Genomic DNA, 15,768 nt, shown 5'->3' with positions numbered 1-15,768 from the left:
TTTTGTTCAACAGGAAATGCTTACAATATGAGTGTTTTGCTTTAATATTTTTTTGTTGAAAGGCATGGGAATATACAAAATACAGAACAAAAAAGATTTAAAAAAAAAACTATTCCATGAGGTAATCTTGAAGGAGATAAAAAAAACATAAGACATAAAAATTATTAAAAAAAGTTGATTGTTGAAAAATAAATCAAATATCTCTCTATAGCTTAAATAATTTAACAATAATATAAAGTTCTAAAAAATGCATTTTGGTCAAGAAAATTATAAAATATATAAAAGGAAAGAAGGATAATAATGAAGATCAAACGATTAAGTCACAAAACATAAAAAGAGAAATAGAGAGAGATAAATAAAACTACAACACAGTGATTTTTTTGTTTGTTTCAAATAATTTGGAAAAAATAAAAAAAAAAAACAAAATCAAATTTAAATTATATCCTCAAATCAAATTAATTTAAAAAGAAAACGAAAAAATGTATGTATATAAACTTGGACTACAAATTTTGAAATTTGTTTGCTGTGATTGTTAATTTTTTTTAAGAGATGAGAGCGTGTGTGTTTTATTTTTTTAAACGTTTTTTTGTTATGGAAAATATTTCTAATGTTGTTTCTGTTACTTTTCGTTTGCAATTTTTTTTTGTTTTGTTTAATTGTCAAAATTATTTCAGTCCTTCATGTGAATGGGTATCACAAATTTGTGTCCAAATGGACTTTTGTACTTGATGCCAGCGTCACGATAGAATTTATCTGGGATGCCCAGATTGCAAAGATACAATTTGCCACAGTTCGTTGATATGCCATTGAGCGGTAGTGTTGGGAGTATTGAGTACTTGATTGGTACATCTCGAATGCCATTTGGAGGTGGATCAATGGCGAGAATTGAAGCTCTACAAAAAAAAAAAATAAATTAATATTCATAACTTTCATTTAAAAAGGATATATTTTAAAATAATTACCGATTTTCCTTCAACCATTTTGAAACACTTGAAGACACATTGTCGGAACAAGTCGACAATATCACAAGATCAGGAGTTGGTAAAGCTGTTTAAAAATTAAATTAGTTTAAAATAAATATGTAAACCTTTTACATTTACCTTCAACTGAATAAACAATTGTGTTTCCAGTTGCCTTAAAAAGTAAAACTTCAGTGCTATTTCTTTCAATGCTTGGATCTTCTTGCAGAAAGAGAAGAACCTTTAGGCCGTGTGATGCCAATTGACGTCCAGTCGCAGCACCGATTTCGCTAACTCTACAAAAATAAAACACAATTTATATTAAAAAATAATAAATCACAATTAATGAATAAAGATTTGTTTACCTAAAATTCTTTGATTTATCGCAAATAATTGCAATCGTTGGCCATTGATGGCAATTGTTTGGCGTTAACCTTCTAGCTCCGCCCAGCAGAAGAATCGCCAAATCAGTTGTGCCCCTTGCTAAAATATCATTTTGGCGTTGAACAGACAAGCCACAAGCTTCAGCTGCCTGTTCGATCTTCAAACGGACATAGATTGGTATAGTTGGAACAATAAGACCTTCATCTGGTAAGAAAAACAAATATTACACAGTCTCTCAAACATACACCACTTAATCATACCTGTAACAAAATCTGTAGAACCATCAAATAAAGTTTCAATCTGGCGCAGCTGCAAAGGTGCCCCTTCTAAAATATTCTCATCATGGCGATATTTCTTGTCCTGCACTGAAACCGCCTGCCGAACCAAGTCTGGCTTCTGTTCGGCTTCTAAAACATCCCATAAGGCCTGCTTATCGAACAGAGCTAAATTACCTTCGAAATCAAAATCCTCATTCATAATGGGATCATCGACGGACGTTCCAAAAGTCTGATTTTGCTTGAGGCTACCCTCTCGACGGCATTTCTTTCGTTGTTTATTTAAATTAGCACGATTAAGCTGCTTGTTGCCATTTGCATTGCCTCCCATAGCAGCAACGGCGGCGGCGGCTCCATTTCCATTGAATGAACTGCTAGGATTAGTATTGACCGATGCTGATCGATTGGCATTTACTATGTCTATGGGTTTGCTCATGCTGCCGAAACTTTCGGGAGTGGTTGTTGCAGCAAATGAGGCGCCCATACGTACTTCGACTTTCGGTGGTATTAAATTGCCAAAAAATTGCGCTACACTGTTTGTTGTTGGCGGCGTTCTGTTATTGGTAGTGCCATTGGTTATTGATGATGTGGAAGCGACTGCTGCTGCTAAGGATGTAATGCCATTGATATTGCTTGAACTGACGGTGGGAGCTTTTGGAAACCTCTCGGACGTTGGCGTTCTAGAAAAGATCATTTCATAATAAAAATTTCAGCCACTACAAAAATTCAAACTTTGTCAATTTTCAAACCATTTCTTTTTTTGAATCTTTTTTTTTTTTTAATATTTTGGAAAAAAGACATTCAGATGTTTTCAAAAATGTATGAAACAATTTGCGAAAATAACCCTGAACTTTATAAGCTCAATTTCAAAAACTCTGTGTTTGTTTTCATTTCCGCAGCTATGAAATGGAATTTTAGAATATACTTAAACTAGAACACATTATGCAGTGTTATATTTCACAGAATCTGTTCTGTTAATTTGGCAGAACAGAAATATTTCATGAACGCAATTAGCACTTAAAAAGATTCCAAACAATAAAAGTTTGGATAATTTAAGAAAAAAGTACCACGTAAAAAATTAGAAGCTTTTTTTTAAATTGTTCGGCATTACTCTTACTAAAAAGGAGATGGCACATTTTTCTATGGAGCTTGGGCCCAGTGTGTGCACTAACGAAATTGGTATCAAATGAAAGGTGATAGTATAACTTCTCTTATTCTGAAAGTATAACTCCTAGAGAAAAATGATATGCTAGAGAAAGAAAGATAATTATATTTCAATCTAAAAAGTTCGTGCGAGTTTTCTGTCCGACCAGTCGTTCTCGAGATATTGAGACAAATGCGTTTTTCAAAATGGTGGACGCCCCACAAGACCAAACAATACGCAAACTGATATTTGTACTTGGGATAAACCCCTCTTCAATACTGCATTCAAACTTAGCTCACGTCATAGCTTTTTCCAGATTTTTCCCCATTGACTGAACTATAGTTTCTATTCTTATTATTTAATAGGCATATTTCAGCGCGTTTTTGTGTTTTTTGCATATCATAAGGTTTATGTATGATTTATAGAACTGTTTTATATGTAGATATAAATGTAACACATTAAGCTATGCAATAATTGCAAAAAAAAGTACATGTCACTACTGAATATTTTGATATTTTGATTTGCCAAAGGCCCCGCTTAAAAAAATCACCTTTTGAGAAGTAAATAGGTACCTAATATGTATTATGTATTTTTTTTTACATAGAAAAAGATTTTTGATACAGATTAATAGATAAGAGAAATATTTTTCATTTGATACCAATATTATTTCTGTACATCCATTATTACGCATTTTACGATTAATTGTTCGAAAAAATAGCTGAAATCTTGATTTTGAAATCCGAAACTTCAAACTCAAATATCTCCAAAACAACACTAACGAATTTGAAAATATTTTACCCACGTAATGTGCTTATCGTCACCTTTCATTTGATACCAATTTCGTTAGTGCACACACTGGGCCCAAAAATGTGTTATCTTTTTTTTTTTTTTTATAATTAACGCGCACTAAAGGGAGTTAAATACCCTTAATATGTTAAACACAGTGCGAGCTTCAGGAAAATAGGGAGGGATTTAAAAAAATCTCCTTTAGATCTTAACTTTAATTTTAACTTCGTTAAGATCTTAATTTTCTTCCACACCGGCACCTAAATCAAGATTTAAAGTGGTTTACGCTAATGCGTAATTACACTATATAAATGATTTACACTATTGTGAGACGACGAGACAAGAATTTTTCTTCAATATACTATATTGAATTATATTCAATCACTCCACTTAAAATAAAAATAATTTTAATAATTTTTTTATTATTTTTGTTATTTTTTTCTTCGTTAGAATTTTTCTTGGTCATTTAAATCGCAAGCCATTCGGTAATGTTAGGAAAATTTCTATCATTCTTATGAGAAAATTAAATTTGGGACGATACAAACTGCAATTTTATAAATGTACTGGATTAGGTGACTTGATTCGAAAAATATTAACCCTTTCGGACCCAGCGTTACTCTCATGTAACATTTTTTTTTAAATTCGTAAAAAATATTAAATTAAACAATTTTTAAGGTTTCGATGGCTTAATTGAAAGATAATAATGCCTAGTTACTGGATTATTACAAAAAGTTAGTCAAATATCATACCTTTAATTTTTTTTTAATCGAAAAAGAGACTGAAATTCACATTTTTTTTTATATATGGTCATAATTTTGAAAAAAAAGATATAAAAAATGTTAATGCAGAAAGTGTTTTGTTTTTTTGCTTAGAAGAAGTAGCATACATTATAGTTTCATAAAAAGATATTTTCTCAGCTCTCCGACTTTTTTTGGTGGTCATAAGCTGTGAATGTTGTAACATGAGAATAACACACTAGTTTTGATATTTATTATTTTGGAAAATAACTTTTTGCTAATCATAATTCTTAGTTGTGATGTTTTTGACCCGATAATACCGAAAAAACATTTTTTAATATTGATTTTCATAGCTTGGGTTCGAAAGGGTTAAATGTGATTTTTGCCGTTTCTTATTTTATTTCGTTCCAACATCTTTCAATAACTTTTCTGTTTTATCTTCTTCTGTTAATTTTTAGTATGTTATATTACATTTTTCTTCACTAACTGGTTGAACAGAATGAAAATTCGCTTGTAGCAAAGAAAAACGTCGTGGTACAAGATGTCAAATAAATTCGCTCAAAATGCAAAAAAAGATGAACAGAATTATGTGGCGTACAAAAATGTCAATTGCCTTGAAAAAAAAATAATTTTAACTGAGTAACAACATTAGAAACGTCAAAAGTCATTCCGCTTGTAGCTTGAAGTAAAAGTCGACTCGACTTGTACCACAGCGAATTTCCTTGCCACAGCCACGACAGCTACGTATTCTGGCACCAATATACTAATTTCATACTTTTTAACTTTGACAGCGACACAAGACGCAAGCCACAGCTACATCATTCTGGTCTACCAGTAAGCCTTCAGTTTAGAGCGTAATGAAAATATTAACTGAATCGCATTTTACCCTTTTCTCTTATTTACTAGGCTTTAAAAAAGCTTACGTTTAATCTGTTTTTCATTTTAGGAATACTAAAATTCATCTATTATGCTTATCATTTTATAATAGCCGTTGTGTGGACGCAAAAATAACAACAAAATCAAATAAGTACGAAGAATTGTATTTTGTAATAAGTAAACACAAATATGGCGGCATTATGTCTGTCTCTAGCACTTGAATACTTTGCAATGACGAAAGCATATTATATCAAGAACTATTTTATTATTTTTAGCGTATTTATAGATTAGTTTTGTATTGTCATATTCAGGGCTGCCAGAAATCATGATTTAGCATGATTTTCATGTTTTTTGAACTAAAATCATGTTTTAATGTTTTCGTGCCCAAAATCATGTTTTTTTTTAATCCAAGAGAAAAATCTTTATAATCTTTTTGTAAACCAACAGTCTTTTTCTCTAGATGAACTGTTATTTTTAATGGGGGTTATCATGAATAAAAATTTCCCTCTAAATGTTTCCCATTTTTTAAATATGGGAGCGAAAATGATCATAAAAAGTTTCCCTCGGAATTTATTGGTATCGGCAATCAATTTTCCAGGGAATTTAGACATCATTTCTAACGATTTTTTGCTCCGTGGAAATAAACTCCGAGGGAGATTCAGGATCACACAAAAAATTCCGAGGGAAAAAAATATTCCGAGTTAAACAAAATTCCCCTCGAGATTCATAATAGGGCCCAATAAGTCATTCAATACCTACATGAAGTATGTATACGAAATTAACCTTGAATGAGTACAAATTATAAACTGATTTATGTTTTCAAGTTTTATTCCCGCCATTTTTGTAATTTAAGTTATAATTACAATGGCCACCTTTTGAAAAAAAGTGGGTAAATTACAAAAGCAAATAATTATTTTTTCCTTCAAAGGGCAATTTTTTCCGAAAAAAAACTATAAACGTTTTGAAGCCAAGATCTAAGAATTCTCCATCATAAAATGAGTTTGATAATTTTCACTTTAAGAATTTTTGCATAAAGTACCCTGTGTAGTTATACCTCTGATACTTTATACTATTTTCTAAAATGAACTCGAAATAATTTGTCTTATTCCCCCCTAGTAGGGTGTCCATTTGGGACCTTACTAAAAAGAGAACATTTTACATTCGAACCTTTAAAAAAAGAGGACTTAGAAGAAAAAAAGGGAACAAAAAGAACGTAACATAAGCAGTACAAAGAAGAACGCCTCCATATTCTCAGTTAATGTAAATCCTTTTGAATGGATGCTTAACTTCTTTAGAGAAGTAAACTTTGGAATAACCTCACAAGTCTCTTTTTTTGGAATATTTGGTTTTTAAAAAAACTTAACATAAACCCAAACCTCGCCTCCACGCGATATCTATTCGTGAGTGGAGTCGAGGAGGGTACTAATTAGTATATATTTGCATAAATATATCCTAACTTGAAATTTTAAAATATGTAGATCGAAAACGAAATTTACATAAATGCGATGAACACTTTACCTTTACTGTGAGTGGGCAGAGTTGAAACAAATTTTAGGGTGGGAGTCAGATAATCGTAACAATCTTGAAAAACTATGGACGAAAATGAAAAAGATACTTAAAAGAGGACTTTTGAAAAATAGAGAACAAAAAAAGAATTTTATGAAAAAAGAGAGTGTAAAAAAGATCAGAGTTGAAAAAGAGAACATGTTCTCTTTAAAAGAGATGTTCTGGAAACCCTACCCCCTAGTCACGATGTGGTTGTTCATTTTCTTTCAAATTTTGCTTTTTTTTTATAAATCATGTTTTTTGAACTGAAATCATGTTTTTTATCATGTTTTTTTAAATTTCGAAATGGCAGCACTGGTCATATTGAAAGAAAGATTTCCCTTTGCAATGCTGAAAAGGTCAGTTTTGTTTTCACAGATAACTTCCAAAAGACTTTTGACCTATTTCACTAAATTCTTATTGGAATATAGTTGTTCTAATTCGGATTTAAGACTCGAGTCTTACTTAAAACAAATCAAACTCAATTTAGATCAGAAAAATGATAAAAAAAAACTTACTTTCGATATCCATTGGCAATCTTCATATTCGAGATTTTATTGGTCAGAGCCGAATGGCTCTCTCTTAAACTGCCAACACCATTAACAGGCAAACTATTATTGCCTTCAAATACAGCAGCAGCAGAAGTTGGAGCGCTAGCAAAATTCGGTTGCTTAACTGGCGTTGGCTTATTGATCACAGTTGGCGTTACAGTACTTTGGCCGTTGAATGACGGTATCAACTTGATATCAAGAATATCTTGTGCCCTTTTTTTTTAAATAAAAAAAAAAAAGAAGAATAATTAATTAAATAAAGTCTTTTAAAAAAACAAATGTGACAAAAAAAACCTTAAAGTAATTTCGGCATCTTGCTTTCGCAACGGGACTCCATTGCGGAAAGCACGTATAATGGTTATGTGCTCGACACTGATGTCTTTGATCATGCCTTGGAAGACGCCCAACTTGTCGTCGCATTTTATTGAAACAGCTCGTCCAATCCAATCCTCATCCATAATATACAAATATAATTCTTTAAAGAATTTTTATTTATTTCTTTTTTTTTCAAAAATAAAATAAACTCCTCGAAATTTTAGGAGCCAAAGGCAAGAGAACAAGGATGGAAAAAAATTTTAACTCTAAAACGCAATAAGAGGGGAAAAAGCGACTACGAACGACCAAGATTGCCGATTTTTTTTAGTAACTTTTTCTTTTTTTTTTCACCACACCACGCACAAATCGGAGAATCACACTTTTGGTTAGGAGGAGAGAGACGAACAAGTTTTTTCTTGGTTTTATTTTTTTGCAAAATTTTCTTGAAGAAAATATGAATAAAATAAATTGTGGTGGATGGAAGATTATTAATTTATTTTAGATATTAAACAAAGGCTTTTGGTGTAGAATGTATTTTTAAATGCCTTTTTAAGGGCTAAATGCAATTTATTTGCACGAAATATACTTTGGCTAAAATAATTTTTACACTTTCTCATTCGAACACACAACACTTTTGACACAGTTCCAAACTTTTTTTTTAGATGTAGTGATGGGCAGAAATGGAGGGTAGTGAAAAGTACTAAATTGGAGAAAAATAAAAAAGTATTGTTGATCTATTACTTTTTGCTTAGGTCATGCACACAATAGGTGAATTTTTGTGTGAAAATAAATTTAAATTTTTATCGATATTTAATTATATCTGCGTTTTATTAGTCCTGTTCCATTGGAGGTGGTAGTTTACTACTAGTAGATGTTTTGGTTAATCTAGTACTATCATCTACTCATGCTCTTCTTTCCGAGTAGATACGATTTGTATTGAATTCGTTGAAAGTGCGACCGCCGTATAGTTAGCAGCGAGTTTTCACGATTTTCAAAAATTTTGATGCAAATAATTAGGTGAGAATTAGGTGAAATTTGGTCAACGAATTTTAGAATTTGGTGAATCCTAGTTTAAAAGTTATTAACAATTTAAGGTTTGGCGTATAGTTAGCAAACGATAGTAACAAAAATAGGGTTTTTTGGTATCAATCGATCGGAAATCGCTTTGTGAAATTTGGTTAATCAATTTTAGAATTTGGTGAATCATAGTTTAATAAATAATTAACAAAATGTGAAAAAAATGACAGTTCTATAAACAATTACAATTTACACACATATTTAACGTTACGCGACGTAATGTTATGTAACGTAGTAAAATCTGTCATACACGTACACAAAACCAACACACATGAAACAAAATCTGTCCCAAACAACGTCAAAATTTTTGACAGCCCATAATTTATTTCACATTTTTTCCCGCGTTTCTTTCTATTTAAACAAACAAAAAAAAGAAAAGTTCTCGACAAACTTTTATGTACATCCTAAATATATATATATATATCCCGGTCTGTAATTTTCTAAAAATATTTTTTGTTAATTATTTATTGTCCTTTTATGTGAAGTGCTAAAACCTACGGAACTTATCCATCGTTGGTTGTGTTAAATGCATTAAGGTGCTTCAGAAAAAAAGAGTCCAATAGACTTATGTTTGTAAGCCGCCATCATCAGTTTTTCTTTTTATTTATAAACAAATCTTAAGCATTTTCTTAAGGGACAAACAAAAAAGGAAGAAGATTTTAAATGATGGCCAACAGAATCATTCAATTATACATATGTGCAAGCTATCCTAGACTTTATGCTGCAAAGAATGAGTGTAGTATTGCGACAAGGTTTAGTACGTCTTATGCTGATTGCAACATATATACTCTTGGTACAGATTCCAAAAATCTTAAATAACAAATAACATTTTATTATAGTGAGCGTATCAAGAAGATCCCAGGCTAAAGGAGATTAATATGAAAGTGCAACGAATCGAAAAATCAACAACGTGCTTAGTCTTAACACTAATCAAGCAATTTGATGATCAAAATACACTCCGTCAGATGCTCTACATCGCTGACAATGTACCTAATTTCCATATGTTGTTCAAGATGCGCCCCTCTGATCTGATTTATAAAATCTAGTAGCCACATTCAAAGAATGTCAAACCTGCTGAAAATGCAGACGATATTCTTGAAGACCATGAGGAAAATCCACATGTTTTCTTTAAACGTTTACCCGAGGTTATTGGCGACATTTGGAAACGTATAACGTCAGTGTGGGCGTGTATACTGAAACAGTATTTGAAAGATATGTACGCCCTACAGGCTAAGAAGACGGTAAAATATCAAATAACACAAACATTTTACAAAAAATTGTTACGACGAAAACAGTGCCCAATTTCAATTGCAGAAATTAAGGAATTGGTCATAAAATCAAGTGATGTCTGTTTAAATCCAGAAGATGAGAAAGATTTATTTATATGTATGTACATATGTTCTTTATGATAAATGTAAAAGAATTTATTCTCTTTCAGTTTTTCAGTTTAAACAACTTATAAATAAGTTTGATCCAGATGATGCATATCTGCTCTTGATAAAGAAAAAAAATAAACATGATCAAGCTAGTGAGAGTAGTATAGGAGCAAGAGCGGGCAGTGCGACAACGCCACATGTAAATAGTGTTAATCATACGATGGTTTCAAGACCATCCCAAGGCAAGGTTAGTCAAAGAATGTTGTCTTTGTGATTTGCTTTCACAAGTTATTTTTTTTATCGATAGAATGCAACAAAAAATTCTTTCCTATTTTCTATTCCTTCTGACTTGTGCCGTGCAGCATGCATTTAAAAGTTATAAAGGTCCTACAAGCATATAGTCAAAATTATTATTGTTAATGCTCCTGGAGTCAGGTGCTTCTATTAATAAAGTACCTACAAAAATTTAATATTATTTTCAAATGCAAAGTTTTCAACATTTTAATTCTTATATTTGACAAAAATGTTTGTCAGATCTATGCTTAAACTAATCAAAATTGCACCTCCTTGCTAGCATGCCTTCATTACACGGCCAGTAAAACCCAGATTCGTGAAAACAGTCAAATAATTATGTTCTTTGTTCTGACAATTTTGTTACATATGTATTATGTTTCTCTTGAAACTGTTCTGCTGTGTTATAATTTTTTTAGCGTGTCTAATGCAAAATTCTGCCAATTACTTGTGTATATGTATGTCTGTCTTCAAATGGGTAGGATTTTGCTATCGGGTTTCAACTACCTTTTTTGTGATCTACAAGTTTCATCAGACAGAATCGGATAACAATGTTTTCTTGTGTGAATATTATTTTTTTTTTGTTTATATGGAATCTTGCAATCTATTTTAAAGTATAGCACTACCACAAAATTTGTTAACCAAAATGTAGGCTTACATGTACGATGTACCTACCTAAACCCAAATATACAATTATTGTCTTTGGAATCGATATCTTAAGATATAAAAAATAGTAAACAAAAACAATACCGTCCCATTGTAGCACTTTGCTTTTATTTACCCCTAAAAAATGTTATAATTGTTTTAATACAATTTTTTTTTCAGAGAATCGTTGGATAGTAGCAGTGGAAAAATTGCACCCAGCATAGGCTTTGCAAAACAGAACATTACAGAACAAATGAATCAGAAACAACTATTGGAAAATTGACCCAATGAATAATAATAATAATAATTAGTTTTTAACAAGTCTTGTTATTTAATTAAACAATTTCGCGGAAAATTGATGAACAAAAAACAATTTTGAAGAACATAGGTACCTTTTGTTTTGATCTGGATTTGTTTTTATGTCAAAACTGTTCTTACTTTGGTTCGATATATAAATATATTGATCAATATATAAATGTTCAATAAATCAATAGTACCTATAATAGTATCTGGTTAGTAATGAAAATGACTTTTTTTAAGTTTTGAGAATCACTTTGAAAATTAACACCACACAAACTAACAAGTTATTCTTTAGAAATCTCGAATAAACATTATTATTTAATGTTATCACAAAAGCAAAATTTCTTGAACAATATATTTTTTTCGTACTATACAAATAAATTAATAATTTTTTTTTGTTTTTTTTTTTTTAAATTGAAATTTTTGAAAATAAGTAAGTATGTTCTTAGTTGCAAGTTAGGTTAGTACAAAATTAAATTCGTACTTCCTCCTACAGTTCAAGGCTATAAAAAACCTAATTAAAGAACTGAATTTAATCAAAATCGTAAGATCGGAAATATTTGAATGAATCAAAAATGTTATATTGGAGTTATTCAAAACAAGCATTTAAGTAAATTATTTCTCCGTATTTCAAGAAAACCAGTTTGTTAGCCTCTGTAGCCGCGTTTTTTCATGCATGCATTTCGCACGTTGAGAAAGATAGTGTCGCAATTCAAAAAGTGATTTTGAATATGGTTTTCTTATATACTTCGGCTGAAAAATCGTTATTTTTGAGTTGTGTCACTATGCTTCTGAACGTAAGATAAGACAGTATTTATATTTGAATCAGAGATTTTTTGGCAGATCCAATGATCTTTTGTGGCAAATTGGCCAAGAGATTTATTTTTATTCGTAATACTATGTTTCCACCTACGCTAAATCCGAGATTTAGCTAAGTAGATTTAGAATAAATCTCGAGATTTATTTTAAATCTACTTCGCTCAACCTCAGATTTGGGTCCAGCTACCCTAAATCTAAGTTTTCACCTACTTTCAATCCGAGATTTAGAACAAAACTCGAGATTTATGCTAAATCTACTTAGCTAAATATCGGATTCAGGGTAAGTGGAAACGTAGTATAAGTAACTGTGTGTGGACGATTTTTTTAAACATATAAAAGTCATGTAAGAGTTTCGTGTGCAAATAGGTGTAAATCTCGATAAAAAAGGCAATGAGTATTTTATATAATGGGTTTGAAAGAACTTTAATGGTTTATAACATCGCTAATAACAATTTCCGCTAAAAGAAAGATTTTGTGTTTACATCAATAAAATTGAACTTTCCAAAATGGCATTTAATACATATCTATTTTTATCAAAAATGCGTTTGTATACAATATGAGTTTCTTTGTTTTCTTAACGGACTTTTTTGTTTATAATTAAAGAAAATCGTTTTAAGCATTTTTGTAAATAAATAATATTCAAAAAATAAAGAAAAATGATTTAAATAAAGAAAATCTATCTCCGTTTTCATAAACAAATTAATCCCCATCTTAACAGTTGGAATATCCATTGATAATAGTAGTAGATATTTCTATTGTTTCATTTTAAATTTCTTGATTCGAAAAAAAGTGTATGTGTATCCTTATGCTACTGATGAGCACCTCGCTTAATATTTTAAATTTCGTTCAGTCCACTGAACTGAAATTTCAGAAATTGGGACATGTGACAGGTGTTTGTATGTATCAAAAATCCTTACGTTACGGGTTTCAAAAAAGATCTGTTTCCTTTAACTATTTGCATTTTAGACAAAATTTTTCTCCTTTGTTACATTATTTAATTTAAATTGTTAATAAAATAAAAGGTATAGCACACCAAGTTCTGTAAAGCTACAAAACTGCTAATACATAATTTCTAAACATTAGGTTCAAGTTTCAGAATTTGGTGAATCATATTTTTTTTAGTTATCAACATTTAAACCAAAAGAATACACTAAAAAATGAGTCGCGACAAAAGAAAATCGCATTTATTTAGGAATTATGATTCACCAAATTATGATTTATGTACCAAAATGTTCTTGAACGTTTTCTGAACAAACGTTATAAATTTCAGAATTTGGTGAATCATACTTTTTGAATTACCTTCTTCGAAAGTTCAAAATTATTCGCAGACACTTGCGAAAAAAATACAAAAGCCCATATAACTCTTGAACTAAGGTTCACCAAATTATGATTTATGTACCAAAATGTTCTTGAACGTTTTCTGAACAAACGTTATAAATTTCAGAATATGGTGAATCATACTTTTTGAATTACCTTCTTCGAAAGTTCAAAATTATTCACAGACACTTGCGAAAAAAATACAAAAGCCTATATAACTCTTGAACTAAGATTCACCAAATTATGATTTATGTACCAAAATGTTTTTGAACGTTTTCTGAACAAATGTTATAAATTTCAGAATTTGGTGAATCATACTTTTTGAATAACCTTCTTCGAAAGTTCAAAATTATTCGCAGACACTTGCGAAAAAAATACAAAAGCCCATATAACTCTTGAACTAAGATTCACCAAATTATGATTTATGTACCAAAATGTTCTTGAACGCTTTCTGAACAAACGTTATAAATTTCAGAATTTGGTGAATCATACTTTTTGAATTACCTTCTTCGAAAGTTCAAAATTATTCGCAGACACTTGCGAAAAAAATACAAAAGCCCATATAACTCTTGAACTAAGGTTCACCAAATTATGATTTATGTACCAAAATGCTCTTGAACGTTTTTTAAACAAATGTTATAAATTTCAGAATTTGGTGAATCATACTTTTTGAATTACCTTCTTCGAAAGTTCAATATTATTCGCAGACACTTGCGAAAAAAATACAAAAGCCCATATAACTCTTGAACTAAGGTTCACCAAATTATGATTTATGTACCAAAATGCTCTTGAACGTTTTTTAAACAAATGTTATAAATTTCAGAATTTGGTGAATCATACTTTTTGAATTACCTTCTTCGAAAGTTCAAAATTATTCGCAGACACTTGCGAAAAAAATACAAAAGCCCATATAACTCTTGAACTAAGATTCACCAAATTATGATTTATGTACCAAAATGTTTTTGAACGTTTTCTGAACAAATGTTATAAATTTCAGAATTTGGTGAATCATACTTTTTGAATTACCTTCTTCGAAAGTTCAAAATTATTCGCAGACACTTGCGAAAAAAATACAAAAGCCCATATAACTCTTGAACTAAGGTTCACCAAATTATGATTTATGTACCAAAATGTTCTTGAACGTTTTCTGAACAAACATTATAAATTTCAGAATATGGTGAATCATACTTTTTGAATTACCTTCTTCGAAAGTTCAAAATTATTCACAGACACTTGCGAAAAAAATACAAAAGCCCATATAACTCTTGAACTAAGATTCACCAAATTATGATTTATGTACCAAAATGTTCTTGAACGCTTTCTGAACAAACGTTATAAATTTCAGAATTTGGTGAATCATACTTTTTGAATTACCTTCTTCGAAAGTTCAAAATTATTCGCAGACACTTGCGAAAAAAATACAAAAGCCCATATAACTCTTGAACTAAGGTTCACCAAATTATGATTTATGTACCAAAATGTTCTTGAACGTTTTTTAAACAAATTTTATAAATTTCAGAATTTGGTGAATCATACTTTTTGAATTACCTTCTTCGAAAGTTCAATATTATTCGCAGACACTTGCGAAAAAAATACAAAAGCCCATATAACTCTTGAACTAAGATTCACCAAATTATGATTTATGTACCAAAATGTTCTTGAACGCTTTCTGAACAAACGTTATAAATTTCAGAATTTGGTGAATCATACTTTTTGAATTACCTTCTTCGAAAGTTCAAAATTATTCGCAGACACTTGCGAAAAAAATACAAAAGCCCATATAACTCTTGAACTAAGGTTCACCAAATTATGATTTATGTACCAAAATGCTCTTGAACGTTTTTTAAACAAATGTTATAAATTTCAGAATTTGGTGAATCATACTTTTTGAATTACCTTCTTCGAAAGTTCAATATTATTCGCAGACACTTGCGAAAAAAATACAAAAGCCCATATAACTCTTGAACTAAGATTCACCAAATTATGATTTATGTACCAAAATGTTCTTGAACGTTTTTTAAACAAATGTTATAAATTTCAGAATTTGGTGAATCATACTTTTTGAATTATCTTCTTCGAAAGTTCAATATTATTCGCAGACACTTGCGAAAAAAATACAAAAGCCCATATAACTCTTGAACTAAGGTTCACCAAATTATGATTTATATACCGAAATGTTTTTGAACGTTTTTTGAACAAATGTTATAAATTTCAGAATTTGGTGAATCATACTTTTTGAATTACCTTCTTCGAAAGTTCAAAATTATTCGCAGACACTTGTGAAAAAAATACAAAAGCCCATATAACTCTTGAACTAAGATTCACCAAATTATGATTTATGTACCAAAATGTTCTTGAACGTTTTTTAAAC

At 30.4% G+C, this 15,768-nt stretch overlaps 2 protein-coding genes across 6 annotated transcripts; one reads left to right on the top strand and one right to left on the bottom strand.

Moving 5' to 3' along the window:
- LOC129911048 (enhancer of mRNA-decapping protein 3) lies at positions 1-8,225 on the bottom strand. The gene is made up of 7 exons (XM_055988682.1): positions 7,552-8,225; positions 7,225-7,470; positions 1,604-2,298; positions 1,325-1,547; positions 1,101-1,255; positions 963-1,047; positions 1-893 (listed from the first exon to the last, which is right to left on the bottom strand). Exons 1-7 carry the CDS (start codon positions 7,713-7,715, stop codon positions 671-673), a joined length of 1,791 nt encoding a protein of 596 aa, XP_055844657.1. The 5' UTR covers positions 7,716-8,225; the 3' UTR covers positions 1-670.
- Positions 8,226-8,561: 336 nt separating this feature from the next.
- On the top strand, positions 8,562-11,194 carry LOC129911047 (uncharacterized). 5 transcript variants are annotated; one of them, XM_055988681.1, is made up of 4 exons: positions 8,562-9,406; positions 9,489-10,035; positions 10,088-10,272; positions 11,142-11,194. In XM_055988681.1, the coding sequence occupies exons 2-4, from the start codon at positions 9,864-9,866 to the stop codon at positions 11,154-11,156; spliced, it is 372 nt and encodes a 123-aa protein (XP_055844656.1). In that variant the 5' UTR covers positions 8,562-9,406; positions 9,489-9,863; the 3' UTR covers positions 11,157-11,194. The 5 variants fall into 5 exon arrangements, 1 of the variants encoding a protein (XP_055844656.1); XR_008771589.1 differs by lacking the exon at positions 11,142-11,194 and having other exon boundaries at positions 8,590-9,222; positions 9,272-9,406; positions 10,088-11,115; XR_008771588.1 differs by lacking the exon at positions 11,142-11,194 and having other exon boundaries at positions 8,591-9,222; positions 9,284-9,406; positions 10,088-11,114.
- Positions 11,195-15,768: the final 4,574 nt, after the last annotated feature.

Source organism: Episyrphus balteatus, chromosome 2, assembly GCF_945859705.1.
Source record: "Episyrphus balteatus chromosome 2, idEpiBalt1.1, whole genome shotgun sequence".
Lineage (NCBI taxonomy): Eukaryota > Metazoa > Arthropoda > Insecta > Diptera > Syrphidae > Episyrphus > Episyrphus balteatus.
Note: the sequence above shows the minus strand (reverse complement) of the source record. Positions and strands in the feature narration are given on the sequence as shown.

Bases quoted from the DNA above. Each gene is read 5' to 3' on its own strand.
- LOC129911048 (XM_055988682.1), bottom strand. From the start codon at position 7,715: ATGGATGAGGATTGGATTGGACGAGCTGTTTCAATAAAATGCGACGAC. The intron at 7,471-7,551 runs GTTTTTTTTGTC...TTAAAAAAAAAG, and splicing joins GATGCCGAAATTACTTTAAG to GGCACAAGATATTCTTGATA. The intron at 1,256-1,324 runs GTAAACAAATCT...TTATTTTTGTAG, and splicing joins GATAAATCAAAGAATTTTAG to AGTTAGCGAAATCGGTGCTG.
- LOC129911047 (XM_055988681.1), top strand. From the start codon at position 9,864: ATGTACGCCCTACAGGCTAAGAAGACGGTAAAATATCAAATAACACAA. The intron at 10,036-10,087 runs GTATGTACATAT...ATTCTCTTTCAG, and splicing joins TGAGAAAGATTTATTTATAT to TTTTTCAGTTTAAACAACTT.